General features: G+C 56.2%; 1 protein-coding gene across 7 annotated transcripts in view; it reads right to left on the bottom strand.

Moving 5' to 3' along the window:
• Positions 1 to 244: 244 nt before the first annotated feature.
• The window catches only part of NR2F2 (nuclear receptor subfamily 2 group F member 2), a 224,928-nt gene continuing 206,676 nt past the window's right edge, over positions 245 to 18,496 (bottom strand). For 3 of the 7 annotated variants that reach the window (XM_080651828.1, XM_080651832.1, XM_080651831.1), the window contains 2 exons: positions 4,353 to 4,880; positions 245 to 1,728 (listed from right to left, as the gene is read on the bottom strand). In XM_080651828.1, the coding sequence (XP_080507954.1) occupies positions 1,454 to 1,728; positions 4,353 to 4,880 (803 nt within the window). In that variant the 3' untranslated portion in view covers positions 245 to 1,453. Of the gene's footprint in view, positions 1,729 to 4,352; positions 4,881 to 5,121; positions 5,892 to 6,483; positions 10,848 to 12,678; positions 13,492 to 18,496 lie in introns of those variants that run through there. The other 4 variants (XM_080651829.1, XM_080651826.1, XM_080651827.1 and 1 more) reach the window with 4 other exon arrangements.

Here is an 18,496-nt window from a genome sequence, read left to right as displayed (position 1 = left end):
TAAAAGGAGGATTAGGTGAATGGGGGTGGTTTACCAAATCAGTATGGCACTTCCTAACCATAGATAAACCATTAACTTCAGATTTCCCCTCCCCCCCCATACCCAAATTAAAGCAGGCAAAGACACTAGTCCACTTTGGAACAAACCGAAGATCGTCAACAAATGGCCCCCAGCCCCACTGGGGACAGCTCTTAGGGGCTCTCGCCCATAGCAAGTCAGGAGTGAGTGGGGACAGCCAAACAGGTTTCAGATATCAAATAATATTTTAATTTCTGAATACTTTCAAATTTTCCTTGGAATAGAACACACAAAGACTCGACCAAACAGTTCAGTTATTATAACTTTTACAGTATACAGAAATGTTGCACTTTAAAAAAAAAAACCTTCAGTTTTTTTTAAAACACAAACTGTAAACTCTAAGATACTGAATCAATCACATTATCTATAAGTGCCAACTGTTATTTTGTCATGCTGATTTCAATGGGTATTTTTTTTAAAAAGGGAATATCAACAGTTATAATACAAAGGGTTTGCAAATATACAAACAGATAGAGGGTTCTTCATAACAATTCAAGAACTAAACGGGACCCAATTCAAATTACAAAAGTTCACTTTTTATTCAAAACCTCAGCATATGTGTCTCAGACACATTCCTTGGCTGCCAATAAATTCCACAGTTCATTCTCTTTCTTAAAATATTTTTTAAAAAGCTAGGTTTGTCTTGGTGTCTTTTTTTTGGGGGGGGGGTAGGGAGGGAGAGTTAAGTGTTGTATGTGGTTCCTGCAGAACTCAAATTAGCTCAACTTCACCTAAAATTTTTGGCCACCACCTATAAGTGCGTTCCCATCATCTCTGTTTCCTTTTAAAAAGTTTTATGTCTTCCTATGATATTCTCATGGACTCAGTTTTAATTCTTGCAGAACATATATTTTAAGGATACACAGTTTTTAAGAAGCCAAGATTATATCAAAACTTATTATAGAACCACAGAATAAACTGGTTTAGAACCAGGAAAATACAAAAAAGAACAGCTAGAGGTACAGACACAGGACAATGAATAATTTGGAAAAAAAAAAAGACTTACTTTCTCCATTCTGCTAATTTTCTCCCAATCTCCTTAAATGCACTTTTAGCAATATTTTTCAAAAATTTACCAAAAAAAGAAAAAAGACTAATTTCCTTTTTATACAAAAAAAAAAAATGATAAGTAGCAAGTTGTTCTGACCGACACAGGACTTTTTTTTTTTAATGCATTCTGTAAAAGTTCATTTGACAGTCTCTTAATTTTTTGGAAATTCACAGTCCATTAAGTTCGTCCCCTCTCTTCTTTTTTAGCAAACGTGTAACATCCTTTTACATCCTTTCTTAACAGGAGGAATTAAGCAAACAAACCAGTCTTTCGCCTTCGCTTTCTCTGTTTCACTCCCCCTTCTTATTTCCATTTTTTTTTTTTTTATTGAATTGCCATATACGGCCAGTTAAAGCTGCTGCCGGACAGTAACATATCCCGGATGAGGGTTTCGATGGGGGTTTTACCTACCAAACGGACGAAAAACAATTGCTCTATGACTGAGGAGGACACGGTGCGCAGGGAAGGGAGGCGAAGCAGAAGCTTCCCGAAACGCGTTGGCTGGTTGGGGTACTGGCTCCGAACGTACTCTTCCAAAGCACACTGGGACTTTTCCTGCAAGCTCTCCACGTGGGCTACATCAGACAGACCACAGGCATCTGCAAGAAAGTTAGGGGAAAAAAAAAAAAAAAAAAGGAAAGGAAAAAGAAGAATTCAGTCATCAGATTAAGAGGTTTGCAATGGGTCACATGAGGTGTGTATACATTGCTCCGTCAAGCTGCCCCCACCTCCAACTCCCCCAACAGGAGTTGGAGGAAATGCCTAGGACTGAAAACCTGGGGGGTAGGGGGGGTGAGAGGGGAGCTGGACATGGTCTTGGGGTATCTGCGTAGAGAGAAATCCCAGCTCTCTAACCCCCCAGGCTTCCCTGCCCCAGCCCAGGCTTGGGCACCGAGGCCCAGGCACAGTGCACTGGGTGAAATCTGGCTCAAGTCAGTAAACAGAAAGACAAACAGAAGAAATCAGAAGTGCCAGTGCTCCTCCCCCCCTCCTCTGTAAATAATAGTTAGGCTTATAATTATAGAGTGGGGGGGGGGGCGACAGCCTGGCCCGGCGCGGAGGAATGGCGGCCACGACCCAGCCTCAGATTGTCCCCAAAGAGGGCGACTCATTTTTCTCCGGTCTTTGAAACTGATTTAAGTGGCCCTTTAAAACTGATCTTGTCAGTTTAGCCCATTGAAGGGCAGCCATGCAAACTGTGATCTCTCTGTTCATTTGAGCTGTTTCTTTCCCCCCTTTCTTCTCTCTCCCCTTTTCTCTTACCCCCTTTATTTATTTTTTTTTAAAAAACTCAGGCCCCTCCAAAGAGAACCCCCCCCCTTCCCCGTTATCTTCAGGAAAACACTTTTCTTTTTCTGATACGTAAAGAAATACAATAAGTGCCTTTGAAATGAGAGGCTGCTCGGTGGAGGCGGTGCAGGTTGTGACCTGACCTTAGGGGGCTCCCCAGACAAGACTGGGGCTGACACACACACATTGTGCATCTTAAAACGGGGCTTGGAAATCGGCCTCCTCCACCCCAAGACCCAGAACACACATGCAATGTTCTCCTGTGTGTCTCGGGGACCCTGCCTGCCTGCCTGCGCCCCGACTCGGTGCCTGTGGGCAGGAATGAGAAGATGTTTGCCTGAGACTCCTCCCTGAGCATCCGCACCTGTGGTCCCCCTGTGCGCAGATAAGAGGAACCTTTATCTCCTGGTGGGTGATTTGCATTCCCCACACAGGCCTGTACGTTTTACAAATAGTAATAAATTAAACTGTTACGGCAGTATCAGGCATTCCTTCCCTTGAAAGACCAAGGGGGGAGGCGAAGACTAACAATGATAGCAAGAAATTCACAGCCACCCCCATGGTCTGGGAACGGGTTTGGGGGTGGGGGACTGGTGGAAGGAGGGTTCGGGGCAGGGGGCCATCCTGCTTGTAGGTTTGCATCAGGCAAACGGTCCAGTTCTGACAGGTCCCCCTAGGGAAAAGAATCCAGATTCAAGCCTCTGACATCGCCATTCCTTGCCCAGACACTGCCCTTTAATTGATCACCTACGGACTTCTGAAGGCACCGTCTGGGGCGGCCGTGAGGGGGTTTTAGGAAAAAAGCAGCAATATAGAAAAGACTCAGAACCTGTCATAGACTGGGTCCCCAGCTTTCCTTCCGACAATGAGGAAGAGACTGCATCTTTTTGTCTGCCACCCCAACCACAAAGCTCTCCTGTCCCGACTGGCAGCTGAAAACACAGTGGGTGACCAGGTCCCCAGCCCCAAACCCCCGTCCAAGGGGTTGGTGTGCTGAATTGGGAACTCCTTCCCCCCCTCCTCGGCCTTGACAAAGGGATCAGCTGACAACTTAGCACACAACAAGGTGGAGAGGCCAGAAGGCTCAGGTGTGGGCCAAAGTGGAAAGGCAGGCACTTGCAAAAATCATTTGGCCTCAAGAGTTAATTAATATGAGATCTATTACTCACACAGGTTAAACTACATGCAAACTAATTAGATTTCATCATGCAGCCAGTGATGGTTTTATACCGCCAGCAACCTGCACACGCAGCCCAAGTTGGCAGCCACTCGGAGTTGTTTGAAAATTGCCTTAAGTGTTTGCCTGGACGGGGGGGAGCAAGAGGTCGGACTCCCCAACCCCACCCCCCTCCCCTGCCCCGAGACACTCTGAAGAGTTATGATGGCCCCTTCTCCCTCCTGCCCCTGCCTGGCGGCTGGCTCCCCTCCCCTGGCCGTCTGCATTGTCTTCGTAAGAATCTGATTTTCAAAATTGGTGCCCTCGAGTTGGGTTCGCCTGGAGCTGCAACTCCTACTGAGTTACCAGGCAAACTTGGCCCTGCCAGAGGCTGCCAGGACCGCCCCCGTGCCCAGGGCATCTCCGGGAGGCGAAGCCAGGGTGACAGAGAGGAGACCCCACAGGCTCAGCGGGCCCAGGGGGCCTGGGCTAGGGGAGGGTGGCAGGTGCTCACAGCCCAGCCTGGCAGGAGGGCAGCAGGCCCCGAGGGCGGCCCCTTGGCCCACTTGGAGAGCGTGTGTCTGCAGCATCCTGCCTGCAGCCCAGCCTTCCTCTCCTCCCCAGACGGGCCTGCTGGGACCCCGCAGGGACTCCAAGTTCTCCTCCAAGCAGCACCCAACAGCCTGGCCTTTCGAGGGGGAGGTGGGGCTCACTCGGGGGGCTCCCTGGCGGCCTGGGCCCTCACTCCGGGCGCGAGAAGGCGAGGTCCCTTCCTACCTGAGGTGAACAGGACTATGGCCTTGAGGCAGCTGTACTCGGCGGAGTCCACGTGCAGGGCCTTGAGCTTCTCCACTTGCTCCTGGAAGATGCGTATGTGGTCCATAAAGGCGACCACCCGGTCGGCGGACATGGGCGAGGCGTGGAGGCCGGCGGCGGCCAGGAGCGGGGCGACGTGGAGGGGCATGGAGCACTGGGCCGCGTTGAGCACGAACAGCTCGCTCCAGGTGAGGCGGAGCAGGGCCACCTGGTCGGTGATCTGCAGGTCGGGGAAGAAGGGGATGTTCCGGGCCCACTCCACGGCGCTGAAGAGCATCCGGGCGGCCAGTTCGCAAATGTTCTCGATGCCCATGATGTTGTTGGGCTGCATGCACTGGCTGCCGAAGCGCGACGTGGGGTACGGCTCGGCGCGCAGCAGCAGAGAAATATATCCCGACAGGTACGAGTGGCAGTTGAGGGGGTCCCCGTTGGTCAGCGCGAACTGCCCGTGGGTCGGCTGGGTGGGCGGCATCCGGCCCCTCTGCACCGCTGTGGGGGGGAGAGAAGACACTCGGGTTAATGCCCGGCCGTGGTCCCCGGCGCCCCTCGCAGGGCCTGCCCCCAGCCCGACCCCCACCTGACCCAGACCCCGCGCCGCGCCGCAAGACCCGGCAGGCCTGCCCCTCCGGCGAGTGCGCCCCGGAGTCGCCGGAGCCGCAGCTCCCCTCTGCCATCAGCTCCCCTCTGCCATCCGCGCCCAGGCCGGCTCGGCAGCCACAGGCACACTCGCCTCCCAGGCCCGCTCGGAGCTGGGCCCGGAGCACCCGGGACTGGCCGCTCTGCCTCGGGGTCCTGGCGCGGCGGGCGGGATGGAGCATTCTGGGGGCATCTTTCTTCTTTATTGCTAAACAGCTGATATTTCTTATTGATTGGAGGAGAGGCAGCGGGAGGGGCGAGTCTGGGGTGAGGTGGGGAGGGAGAGACGCTTTTGCAAAAGACACAAGGTTCATTCACCCCAGACGGCCTGTGGCCGCCCCGGAATGACTCTCCCCCAAACCCCAAAGCCTCGGCCCCAGCTCCGGCTCCGGCCCCAGCTCCGGCCCCGGCCCCAGCCCGGAGGGGGACTCCCGGCGAGAAACGAGCCGAGAGCCGAGATCCGCCGGCAGCCTGATCAGAGTGCTGGGAGAGAGGAGAGGGAGAGGGCGGAGAGAGAGGCCGGCTGCGGCGGGAGGAAGCCGGGGAGAGGCGGGAGCAAGCGGCCGGCGCAGCCCGCGTAGGGCCCGGGAGGGCCGGGGAGAGCCGGCGGGGCTCGGGCTGGGGCTGTTGTCTGCCGCCGGACGGGGAGATCCGCTCTCCGGAAACACAAAGAAACCCCGGCGGCCGCTCGCCCCGGCCCGGAGCCCGCGCCGGGCGCCCAGCGCGCCATTGGCCGAGCCTGGCTCGCGGCGCTCGGCGAATTTTCTATCACAAAGACCCAACTCGCGCAGAGCGAAAGCAGCCGCCCAGGGCCCTCGCCCACCCTGCCTTGACTCCCTGTCGCGCTCTCCTCCTTTCAAAAGTGAAAGGAAAAAAGAAAACGGAGGATTTTTTTTTTTTTTAGCAGAATGTTAATCCACGGAGGGTCACATGAGCGCAGCCCGGGCGGCAGCGTTAATACGGCGAAGTGCATAAAATTGCCATTTGTAATTTGAACCTCCTGCACAAAAGTAAATCTCAGGTTGGGTTTTTTTTGAGAGGGTGGGGGCTGGGGAGAGGTGGGGAGGAGGGACATGTGTTGAACATGCAGGAAAAACCGGGAGAGAGAGAGGAACGGAGAGGAGAGAGAGGGGAGAAGTAAAGGCGGCTTTAAAACAACAACAACAAGCAAACACCACCCCATCCCTTGCAGAAAGGCGACTCGAAGGAACTCGCAATCCACGCCAAGAACAGGAAACCGGGCCAAAGGAGAGAGTGAGGAGCAGATCAGCCGGCCAAAGCATGCGGATCTGGGGGGTCTGGGTTCCGGTGCAGAACGGGCTCCTAGCAGCAGCCCCCTCGGAGCTGCAATGGCAAAGCAGAGCCTGGGGCTCCGGCGTCCTGACCCAGAGCAGGCTAGCCACACGCACCCAGGGCCCCCACCCCGGGCGAGGGGGGAGAAATGAGAGGCCGATACCTTCCCGTCTCATGCCCACTTTGAGGCACTTTTTGAGGCGACAGTACTGGCACTGGTTGCGGTGGTGCTGGTCGATGGGACAGTTCCGGTTGGCGCGGCACGTGTAGCTCAGGTTCCTCCGCACGCTGCGCTTGAAGAAGCTCTTGCAGCCCTCGCACGTGAACTGGCCGTAGTGCTTGCCGCTCGACTTGTCCCCGCACACCACGCACTCGATGTGCTGCTGCTGCTGCTGCTTGTCGCCGCCGGGACCGCCGGGGCCCCCCTGGCCGCCGCCCGCCGTCTGGGCCGGGGTGCTGGCGGGACCCCCTTGGCCGGGCGTCTGCGGCGTGTGCGGGGCGCCGGGTGGCGGGCCGGGCACGGGCGGCGCCTGCGAGGCCTGGCTGCCCTGCGAGCCGGGCACCTCGTCCTGGGGGTCGCGCCACGTGCTGACTACCATTGCCATATCTATGGGGGCCGCGTCCGGACTTCCTGCTCCCCTGGCTGCGGGCGGGGGCGGCTCCCGGGTCGCGGGCTCCGGTGCGCCGCCTTTTGTGTGCGCGAGGGTGCGGGAGGGCGCCCCGGGTGGCTCGGGGGGCTGGTTGGTTGAGGTTGATGAGTTTTTCCTTTTTTGTTTCTGCTTTTGCAAAGTTTGGTCGATGGCTTGTCTGGCCGGTGTGTTTGTTTTGTTTGTGTCCCTCGGCTCAGCTTTGTCGGTTTCGGGGGGCTTTCCTCCAGGAGGGGCGGGGAAGGGCCAGGGAGAGCGAGTGGGAGCAGAACGTGGAGAGAGGGAGGGGAGGGAGAGCTGCAAGTCGATTGTCTGGCTTCACGAGAGAAGTAGGAGGCAAAAAAAAAAAAAAATCTCTCCAAAGATCTCGCTCGCTCTCACTCTCTCCTCCCTCTCTCACTCTCAGAGCTGGTGTGCCTAGGAGTTGGAGGAGGAGGTAGAGGAGGAGGAAGAGAAGGAGGAGAGGCGACTGTCCGGGGGCCAAGTCCAGGGCAGCCCACAGTCAGCCATTCAGGAAAGCCATCGAAATCAGGAGGACTGGGAGAGCGGAGGCGCCGGTCGCAGGCGCGCCCAGAGAGCCGGGCAGGCCGGGGCGGAGGCCGGCGGCCCGCGGAGTGGCCGGAGCGCTGCCCGGGTCCGGGGGAATCAGCATGAAAGTGGTCCGCGTCGGGCGCTGCGCGGCGTCGTCCTGGCGCTGGGCCGCCGCCGCCGCCGCCGCCGCCGCCTGCCCCGGGCGCCCGGCTCGCTCCGGCCGCCGCCGCCCGCTCGCGCCGGATGGAGGCCGCTCGCCGATCCCTGCGGGCCGCCCGGGCCGCCGCCGCCGCCGCCGGAGTCGCCGCCGAAGCCGCGGGGTCGGGCCCGGAGCCGCCGCGTCTAGCGCCGCCGCCGCCGCTGAAGCCGCTGCTGCCGCTGCTGCCACCGCCGGAGCCGCTGCTGCTGCTGCCGCCGCCGCCTCACACACATAGGGAAAGAGTCAACTCGCCGGCGGCGGGGGAGAAAGGATAAAAGAGAGAGAGGAGGGCAGATCACCACCTAGAAGCACATCCTTCGTGCGCAGCGCGGGGAGGAAAAAAGACGGAGAGAAAGAATGAAAGAGGGAAAAAAAGCCAGCACGGCACCCGGAGAAAGGAGGCAACTCGGGGAGAGGAGGAGGTGGAGAGGAAAACACACACGCGCGCACGCACACACACCGCGGAGAGAAAAGAACAGAGAATCAAAGTGATCAAATATGCTAAAAAGGGGGGCGCGGGAGGGAATGCGATTTATAGGCGCCGGGGCTGGCAGAAGTGGCTTCTCCGCGATCAGCTCACTGAGCTCTCTATATAGTGAACTTTGACACGACTGCTGCAACTTAGCGCACGTTGCCATGGCGACGGCGCGCCTTATAAGGCAGCCGCCGGGGTTGGCCTGGCCCGGCGCGCGCGCGCCGCCCCCTCGCCGTCATTGGCCGGAGCGCGGCGGCCCCGCCATGGCGGCCGCGGGTTCAGCTCGGTCCTAGCGCGAGCGTCGTCGCGGCCGCGGCTCGGGGCGCGCGGGGGGAAACGGGGGGACCGGGTGAGGGCGGCCACGTCCCCGCCGCCGCCTGGCGGGGGATGGGTCCCGGCGGCCCCGGGCGCGCGGCCCCCGCGCACCCCGCATCGCGCACCCCGCACCCGAGGTTTCCGCCCCGGCGCGGAGAGGAGCGCGGCGCGCAGACAAAACGCCTCTTAAAGGCTCCGCGAGAGGCTGGGGATGGGAGCGAGGACTTCGCCTCTTTGCAACTTGGCGATGCCACGAAATGCGCCGCGCGCGCACCACCCGGGACTCCCGGCGCATCTGTGTGCCCGCGACGCCCGAGAGAGAGAAAAGTCCCCCGTTTCTTCGCAGAGGGGTAGTGGGTGGGGGTGGCAAGGCGCCGCGGACCCAGCTCGCGGGCAATTTTTAAACGAAAGATTTGGCCAAATCCGGGTGGCGGCAGACCCTTCTCTTAATCAACTCCGATCACTTGCTTGGGTTGGTGGCTTTTTTTTTTTTTTTTTTTTTTTTTTAAGAGGGGAAAAAGCTCTTTAGGGTCTGTCTTTTCCTTGTAGGGTTAACATTTCACAGGTATGTGGCCTGACATTTTAATTGCTCAAATAAAGCATCTCGGATGCTGAGAAGCAGGAATAGACTTCATCTCATTGTCATGACGCAATTAAAATAAATTTTCCTCAACTTTATCCTCTCTCCTTAGTTTTGACTAACTCGCAAGCCAACATCCTGCCTCACACCCAGTCAGGGCGAGAGGGGAAAAGACCGATTTTTGCCCGCTGATGGGCAAGCAGAGGCCGCCTCCAGCCTCCCCTGTGTGTACCCTCTGCACACACATGTAAGTGTACATGTATGAGATGCACATTTGTCAATGTACACAGACAAAGACTTCAGCCACTACACTTCTAGGTCCTGGAACAGTTAAGTGCGGACTTCATTGTTCCTTAAGTTTCCTTAAAAGCATTCACATAGCCATTAAAACACACCCAGAGATTCTGCCCCAAATTGGGAGTAAGACCAGTACACTCACAGGAGCCACCCACCAGCCATATTCTATCCCAGGAAATCGAGTGCAGTAAGGCCAACTTCACGGTTTCTGCCATCCTGTTCCACACGCTGTGTCTCTGAATTCCAGGGCGCTGGGTTTTACACATCTAACATCTAGAATTGCAACCCCCCCACCTCCCAGAACACACACTATTCCCACACACCTCTGTGTGATTAGGAGAAGTTAGTGGATGATGGTTACTCCATATTTATGAAAGAAAACTGTCACTCCGTCATACACACTTCGCACCAGGGAAAAAACTGTACACTGGTCAGCCAACCAGGTTTCTGAACAATTAAAATGGTTCACACACAACATGCCGAGCTGCAGTAAACGTGGACACACAGAAATAGTCAGGAGCGACCACAAGAAAGCATCCTTGATCACTCAAAAAAAATAAAAAGGATGGAGAATGGTTTAGAGAAATTCGCCACACGTGAAACTGACATGTGTAGGTTGCATTTTGCATTCCATACCCTTTACACACACAGGCAGAAGACAAGGTGGGGACTAAGTGGAGATGTAGGCAGACAAGGGCTAGTTTTAAGGGAAGAAAAAAAAAATCCTCTTTCCGCTTCATTTCTGAAACCTTCTTAGCTCTCACCCTTTCTCCGCTGAAACCACATATTTCACGAAACAGTGAATGTTCTGGAAGGTGTGGGGGGGCAATTCTCGATGTTGGACGCAGGTGCTGGGATTATTTGAAAGTTGTAAAAAAAAAACAAACAAAAAACCCCCCACTAACCTATGGTGGACAGTGAACTGTCCTAAACCTGGTGTGTAATGAGGTTGCCACAGAGCTAAGGCAGGCTGAGGATTTCAGGCTGATTACAGGCACAATGTAACTTTCTCCTGAAGGGAGCAAGAAGCATGGAAAAGAAATTATTCCAGGGAAATAGCCCCCCCTTTTCAACCTCTGTGATTCCAGAAACTGCCTAATGCGGCCAATGTCAGTGGATCAGGGACACACTCAGTAGAGTTGTGGTGGGACTGGGGTTGAATAGGCGATCTGAGGGGCATTCCCATCTCGGTTTAATGGATGATAGAATAATTGATGATGGGGAATCTTAATCTCGCCTCTTGTCCAGACACTTGCACAGCAAGAGCCACCTTTTACAAACAGGCAGGGGGGTGGATTCTGAGGGGGAAGGGCTTCCCCAGTCCAGTTAGAGAAACTGGGTGTTTGAAGTCCAGTTTGATGTCCTCAGATTTAAAATGGAGAATTTCCCAACCGGCCCCAACAGAACCAGAGCCTGCTGGGCGCAGGACCTCAGGGCTACCAGAAAGTCAGAAGTGTTTTCACTCTGTATTTTGGGACCCATTATAGTTATGCAGAGGCTATTAACAAGCAAAAAAAAAAAAAAGTATTAATTGCAGTTAATTTTACTGTATGAAAGGACTGCAGACCGAGAAGGAAAAAAAAAGAGAAATAATTAAAAATGTCTTCCTTGGAGATGCTCATTTCTCTGAAATACAACAGCTCTAAGACTAACCGATAAACATCAATATATTGTGACCGTTTGGGAAAAAAAAAAATAAACCCAGCCCAGGCTTTTATTGCAGATGTAAATTTATTTTAATGAGAGGAATGGCAAGCGTTCACTTGGCCGGGGGAAAGTTGGAAAAACACTTGTCTTACTCTGGGAACCCGAAGCCAAGCAAAGGGAACCCACCCAGGAATATGATTTCATTACAGCAAGTGGCCTGACGACTGTAACTCTCCACAGACGCAGTCACAATGTGCAGACAGACCCCAGCAAACGCCGCGTTTCACTCCGCACTCAGCAGCGGCCAGCCCTGTCCACCAGGATGCATTGAATCCCTCCTTCCCCTCAATGTACTCCTGTGTGTTTTTCCCTTCCACCACACTGGAGCTCCCTGAATGGGAGAAGGGGCTTCCATTGTGTGCCTCTCAACTTCCAAGTCAATGCAATTTTTAACCACTGGCTTGTGGTACTTTGAAAATCACCAGGGGCTGTCAGAGTTGGATCCCCTGAAAAATTTACAGTGCTAAATCAGAGCATATGCCGGGAGGGAAAAAATTGCTGGAGATTGGAGCAAGTGCAGTATCCGTCTGCCCCCTAGTGTAAGAGTCCTCGCTGCCTAAAATCCAACTTTAAGAGAAAAGGGGTTCTTAAAGGGAAACGACTTGAGGCTCACGTAGGCGCAGGAGAATGAAACTTCTGGGCGTTTTAATCGGAATCATTTCCCGGGATTTAAAATTAATTGGCTCTGGCTTGCTTCGACCGGACCCTCATCTCGCCACCTCTTGCGCCTCCCGTGTCACTGGCGGCGAGGTGATGATTTTTCTCCCTCCCCCCTGAACTGGGTTTCTGTGCGTCCCTCTCACCCCCTCCTCTCTTTTTCTTTCTCTGTCTCTGTCGTCTCTCTCGCTGGCTTTTTAAAAATGAGGACCCGTGCCTTGAACGTTCTGGACACAGCCCAGAACGGCTTCCTTAAGTCAGCCCGCCGCGGTTGCAATAGACAGCAAAAAGGTACACGTTTGCCTGAAACCCGCGCGCCAGCTCCACCACCCTGCCGGCCGGATGGTGAGTACCCTGCTTCGTCGCGATTGTCCTCCTAGCTTAGCCGAGCGCTGCCTCCCCAGCGGCGGCCGAGCTCGCCTCCCTCCCCGCCCGCCCGCCCGCCGCCGCCGGCTGTCAGTTGCACAAGGTTGCAAAATGCGGCTCAGCGGCCGATCGACCGGGAAATTCTGAGCTCCTTTGCTAGCAAACCGAGGCACCTCCTGCCCGGGAGAGCAGCTCCCAGGACTGGCTCGCTCTCCCGGAGGCAATGGGTTGGAGCAGGCAGGAGGAGGCGAGGGGAGGCTCCGCAGTCTGTCCCCTTCGGTTTAATCATATTTTGGCACCGTCGCGATCGTATTTTTCCCCCTCGCTCCCCCCACCACCACACACATGTAATAAAATATGGCAATGCATTGAATTGACTGTCCCCCCCTTCCCCAGACCCCTTAGACCACAACCCGAGGCATTTCATACACGTTAGCAAGACGGTTTTTTGAGAAAAAAATCCCCAAGTCATCCCCAACCCCACACGGCACAAGGAGAAAAGTGAGAAAGCAGAGAGAGAGGGAGAGAGAGAGAAAGAGAGAGAGAGAGAGAAGGGAAAAAAAAAATACTGTAAGCAAACATACCAAAACCATATTTGCCTTGTTCAAGATCCCAAATCGCTTGCATCTTCCTTCTAAAACTGCAAGAACTCTCCTTTAGTTTGGCGGGTGGAATACGCGCTTTGTTGGACCCCTGAAATGATGTGTCTTTGATAATTAAAGAGACTCTCTTCCTCGGTGTTTATCTAAGCGATTGTGCAAACTGATAAAACAGTAGGCGCTCGCCTGCAGGGAACCGGAGGAGAGGTGAAGGGAGCGCTGGTCCACCCCGGGGGGGAAGTGCCTGCCGCGTCTCAGGCGCGCCGAGCCTTCGGAGAACCCTGCACACCAACTTTAGAGAGAGGAGCTTTCAGGGAGCTGGTACATAGCTGCTGAGGAATGCGAGCCTCGCCTTTAAGAAAAAAAAACCCCCAAACCGTAGGTAGGAGATGTCTAGAGTGATCCTTGTCTCTCATCTCATTCCTTAGAAGGAAGAGTGCGTTGTTACACCTTGTTTGGGGCTGGAAAGACGAGACTTTCAAAACACCCGTCCAATTGGGAAAAAAAAAAAAAAATCTCCCAACTTAATGAGTTTAGTCGGAGGCTGGGAGAAGACTGCTCAGCCCCAGAGAAGCGCCAGCAACTCCAGGCGATACTGCGAGGCAGGGGCGAGCGAGGCGCAGCCAGACTCCACTGTTTTGGGGTCGAGAGGGATGCAGGCTAAAGCAAGTTGGGAGAAAACAGAGGTGGGAGAGGAGGGGGGCAAGGCAGCAGCCTCCTGGGTCAAAGATGGGGCTGGAAATAGGAAGGCGATGTTTTTCCTAGGAATCTGGGGGAACCCTCATTTTCCTACTTCTCACTCCCCACTGATTTTCCCCTCTCCCCTGCAGATCCGTGCCCCCACCCCCCCACCCCATTCCCAGTCCCCATTCTAGAACTTTCCTAAAGAGGAAACCTGTTCCTTTGGGGGGGAGGGGTTCCCCATGTCTTGTCATCAGATAATGAATGCTTGATTCACCCCCTCCAGGCCCCCACCCTCCCCAGAATGAATAAAGGAAGCAGGAAAACAGTGACTAGAGAAAGCGAGAGTAACGTATGCCGCCGCTTGCAGTTTAATACAGTTTGAACTAATGGATTTTTGTGTTTTGTTTTAAGAGAAGAATAATGGGAAACACGGATCCTTTATTTTAGGAAACTGTACGGTGAGATGTATGTCAGACTTGACAAATGGAACGCAAGCTTTTCGGCTGCTTCTTGTCCTTGACTTAAACAGGAATTAAGTTAAACACAGCGCTGAGTGTTAATTACATGTTTACTGGCTAATGGAAATTACAAATGGGTTTGCACCTCAAAAACAACGATGAAAACCCAGAAGACACTGTAATTATATACTTTGAGGGAAATAACTCCGAATATTGATCATAAGAAGTGTAAATCTTTTTTTAACTATTCATTAATACCATAAATAGGGGCTACAGAAGTTTTGCCTTGCGGTTTAGCTCATCCGTTACACCGAGTGGATGGATGGATGGGGAGGTTCCTTGCGGAGGTGGTGAACTCATTCTCTCCAAGAAGGAGGCCACTTGTGTAATGGGGGGGGGGCCCTCCTTTTCACCCCCGCCCCCTTTAACCCCAGCACAAGGTCGAGGGAGAGTTGAACAGGGGGGCTGGGCTGGGGCAGGTGAAGGTGATCCCAACCCAGCCTCTCCCCTCCCCTCCCCTCTCCCCCCTCCCCCCTCCCCTCTCAGCCAGGTCTGATGGATGACCGCCTTCTCCGGCCCAGGCGCCTGGCGGATCAACTGGCATTCAGGCCCCTAATGGAGGACAACTCGCTGCAGCCGGGCCACAGGCGGCCCTGACAGTTCCCCCCTCTGCGGGCGGCCAGGGCCGTTCCTTGCAAACAGAGGAAAAGAAAGTTGCGGGCGGAGGTGGCTTACCGGGGAAGGTGGCCCAGGCGGGGAAGCAGACCTGGCCTCCCTGGGTTTGGCAGTGGAGACATATTTGGGGGGGGGGGGCTTTGTTTTGTTTTAACTTCGGCCTGAGGGATAGCTCCGCACCCTCTGGCAGCCACTGCGATCTTGGGGGTCAAAGGTGAGGGCTGCACTAACCCTAAAAGGCTGGGCTGGCCGGAAGGCCCAGGCAGGAGGAGGAGGGGGCGGTGAGCCACGCAGCCTGGCGCTTCCGAAGGGGGTGCCTGCCAACCCCCGCGCTGGGGGGCACACCATCGAGAGCGGCTTTGAGGGCAATATCCAGGATTTTTTACAAGTGCCCTAGGCTTGTGGGACTGGAGTCCCCTTTTCCCCTGAGAATTCCCAAGCGCCGGTCTTTGTCTTAGAAGGAATGGGGTTTCTGAATGGTGTGAAAGGGACAGAGAGGGTCGCTTCAAATCGATTTTACTTGTCCTTTCTGTCTTTTCGGATCAACGCCCTTCAATGGGCACAGAGGTGCTCTTTCAGCCAAAAACTTGTGCTACATTTTCTGCCTGTATTGGCGCTAACGACAGTGCGCGCCGGGCAGATTCCTTTCTTTGCTCTGCAAGGCAAGAAAGAGCCCTAATTAAATTGTTTTATATGGACAGTCAGGACGGGCCAATTAAGTATGCATTAGTCTAAAGATATAGTCTGCAGATAAGGCGGTTTGGAAAATCACGTGTAAGACAAAGGAGAGGGCGCGGCGCCGGGGAGGGTGCGTGGACCCAGCAGGGTCGCTCACCTTCTCCCCGGGGCCAGGGATCGCCCAGGCCCGGCCTCAGGTGAGAAGGGAGCAGGCCCGCTAACAGGTGGGTGGCAGCTGGCGCCCCAGGCCCGCGCCTCTGGCCGAGGCAGCTCGGGGGAAGCCCAGGCGGTTAGTACGGCGCACACCCTCCTCCCTGGACTCTGTATCCGGCAGGGGTGGCGGGTCCCGCAGGGGGTGGCGAGTGCGTGCTTACCCCACTTTGGGTCGCGCCCTTTGCTGGGTGGCAGGCCTGGGATAAGGAAAGAGTGTGCGCTCGGGGGAGGCAGGGAGGGCCCGAGGGGCACAGACGCTGGCCCTGTCGCGGCCGCAGCCCCCTGGAAACCAAGATCTGGGTAGGAGGCCCCCCTCCAACACCTCCCGACTAAGCGCCTTTTCGCTCCTAAGGAAACGGACGCTTCTCGGCGTGGAAAGTCAAGTTTCCATCCGACGCCACCCGGCCCGAGGGCGTCGAGGCCCAGCTGGGGAAATGGGGGAATGACCGAGGGCAGGAAACGAGGGGTCCAGGAGAGGAGCTCCGGGTTCTGCGAAGGCGGCTCAGGGGTTTCTGCACCCCTCTGCGCCCTCTGAGTGTGGGCGGGCGGAGTGCTTCTGGCCCGAAGGCGACGACCCCCGGAGCAGGGGCCTGGGCCTCCCCAGTCGCGGCGCAGGGCTGTGATAGGTGGTCCCCGGGCGCGGAGGCGCGAGCGCAGCGCGCGGCTGCACCGAGGGCGCACGGGGCGCCCCGGGTCGGGGCGGGCTCGGGGGGAGCAGGGGCGCGACTTGGCGCCGGGGGAGGCGGCTGAATGTCAAAAGTAAAAAGGTTGAAAAGCCAATTTTCCAGGCGCGTCTTCGCCCCCCTTTGCTGGTTGCGGAGGCCGTAAATCAGCGGCCGGCGGCCAGGGCGGGAGGAGCCCCCTCGGGCCCCGCCCGGGCCGTGCGCACCTCCCGGTGGGCCCCGCATCGATCGGGAGCCGAGCCGAGGATGTCACCGCACTAAATATTTACTGATCACACACAAATAGCCGCGGCTCGAACGATTTTCCTCTGTGCGGAGCGCGCGGAGAGAAGGGTAAATCATTTTATTAGTGTGGATAAAGCCCGGAGCACACTCCAAGTGTTTTAAGATGTGTCTTCAACGGGATGAGCAGAGTTAGGGAAATCGATACCGGGTGATTAGGAGCCCCTGGGGTGACGAAGGGGGCCCGGGCTTTCAGGGGTTTGGCAAGGCGGGAGGGGGGGAGCCAGCCCCGAAGGGGGCGGCCCGACCACCGCCGGAGAGCCACCGGGCGCAGGCCTGTGTCCTTCCCTCCTCGACGGGCGACGCCGGGGCGCAGGCAGCGGCAGGGCCTCCGCACCGGCCGGATGAGGGCTGCACGGGGGCCACAGACTCCCCGCCGTGAGTGGCAGGGCCAGGTGGCTACGGGAGCGGAGCGCAGGCCCGGCGCGGGGACCCGGGCAGGTTCCGCCACCGCGCAGCCCCTGGGGCCGCCTCCTGGAGTCGAGCTGTGGCCCAGACGCGGGTATTTCCCGCACACCGCCCCCCCCCCCCCCCCGCCGCATCCTGGCGCGTTCTCCTTGACATCCCTGGCCCTTGGCTCCTTGAATGTTTCTAGAGAGGATCCGGCGGCCCGGCCGGAATGGCTGCTTCTCCCTGCCGCCCACCCAGTGTCCAGAGCGGCCGCGGGGTGGCGGGACCAGCTGGGGAGCGCAGGGCCCGTGGATTCCAGGTTCCGGGCTCCTGGGCAGGTGGGAGGAAGGCTGAGGAGGAAGGCAGGGACAGGGTGACACACACCAACAATGCCCCCAGGCTGGGAATCTAGGCTTAGGGGTATCAGAGCCACCCCCCAGCGATGGCATCACGCTGGGGCCCCAAGGCTGGGTGCAGGCGCCCGAAAAGCCAGAGGGTTGGTGGTGGTGGGGGGGGAGTTTGTTCCCCAAACTCAAGCAGCAACTGGCTTTGCAGTTCTGGAAGCGGGAGTCTCTCTCGCTACTGTGGACCAACCTTGAGGTTGGAGGCAGCTGTACAGAATCCAGAGGGCACTGATTTTGGGGGGGAAGGAGGGGTGCAAAGTGAGGAAAGGGGAGCATCTTCTTTCTTTCCCCTCCCCTGACTTTTTCCCAAAAATCTGCTTTTCCTGGAGAAACTGATAGCTTGATTATCTATCAATCAATCAATCAATCAATCAGTCAGTCATCTCCTCACTCCCCCAGTTGGCAGCTGGGAGAATGCAGAACAGGCTCCTCCGTGCAGCAGGAACTAAGACTGCAGATCCAATGAGTCGTTTTCCAGAAGGGAGGATTTTTAAAAACATCTGTGAAACCCAAAGCACTGGAGCAACATGTCATGTGTGAGGCGACCGGGACCTCCAGGCCCAAGCTCAGTCACCTAACGCCTGGCATGGAGGCTCCGGCCGGAGCAGCCTGCGCTGACCTGACCGGGAGGCTGCAGGGCCGGGGCTCCATTAACCCTTCTCCGTCTGGACCAGCGAAGGTTAACTGCACTAATAGACCAAAGGGGCTGCAGAAAAAAAAAAAAAAAAAAAAAAAAAAGGAAAGAAAGAAAGAAAAAAGGGAAGGCAGGCAGGCAGGCAGGGAGATGCCCTTTAGTTGAAGGCGTTTAGAGCTCTCTCCTCTTCCCTGCCCGCCCCCCGCCCCCCTTCCTGGGAAAGCAGGTTTCCATTCAGAAAGACAACAGTCTGGCCCATGACGGCGGCCACTTCCTGCACATGGGCTTTGGGAAATATGGAAACACGACGTGGCGAAGCGTTTTCTTCCATGTACCTGACCCCCCGGTTCGCTTTAGCTACATGCACACAATAGATGGTTGTGGGAGGGGGTTCCCCCAGGCCCCACACCCAATATCTAGTTCACCCGCCTTCATTTAGGCTCACTGAGAGCCTTGTCAGTCGCCCCATGACAGCCATGCACGTTGGATGAAAGCAGGGAAGTACATGCTGCTGACTTCAAACCTGGTGGCGTTGGAACAGCAGCCACGCCATGCGCGTGAAGGTGTGCGCGCCTGGGTGCGAGAGGGCCACGCTGGGTTCCAGGTTCAGCCGCGCCGGCTGCAGGGAGAGGCGGTCACTCGTGTCCATGTGGAGGTCTGGCAGAAGGCAGAGCGGAAAGGAGCTTTGCATGAGCTGTGGGG

Source organism: Plecotus auritus (assembly GCF_963455305.1).
Source record: "Plecotus auritus genome assembly, chromosome: 15".
Lineage (NCBI taxonomy): Eukaryota > Metazoa > Chordata > Mammalia > Chiroptera > Vespertilionidae > Plecotus > Plecotus auritus.
The sequence above is the reverse complement of the archived record's forward strand: the minus strand, read 5'-3'. Positions and strand labels throughout refer to the sequence as shown.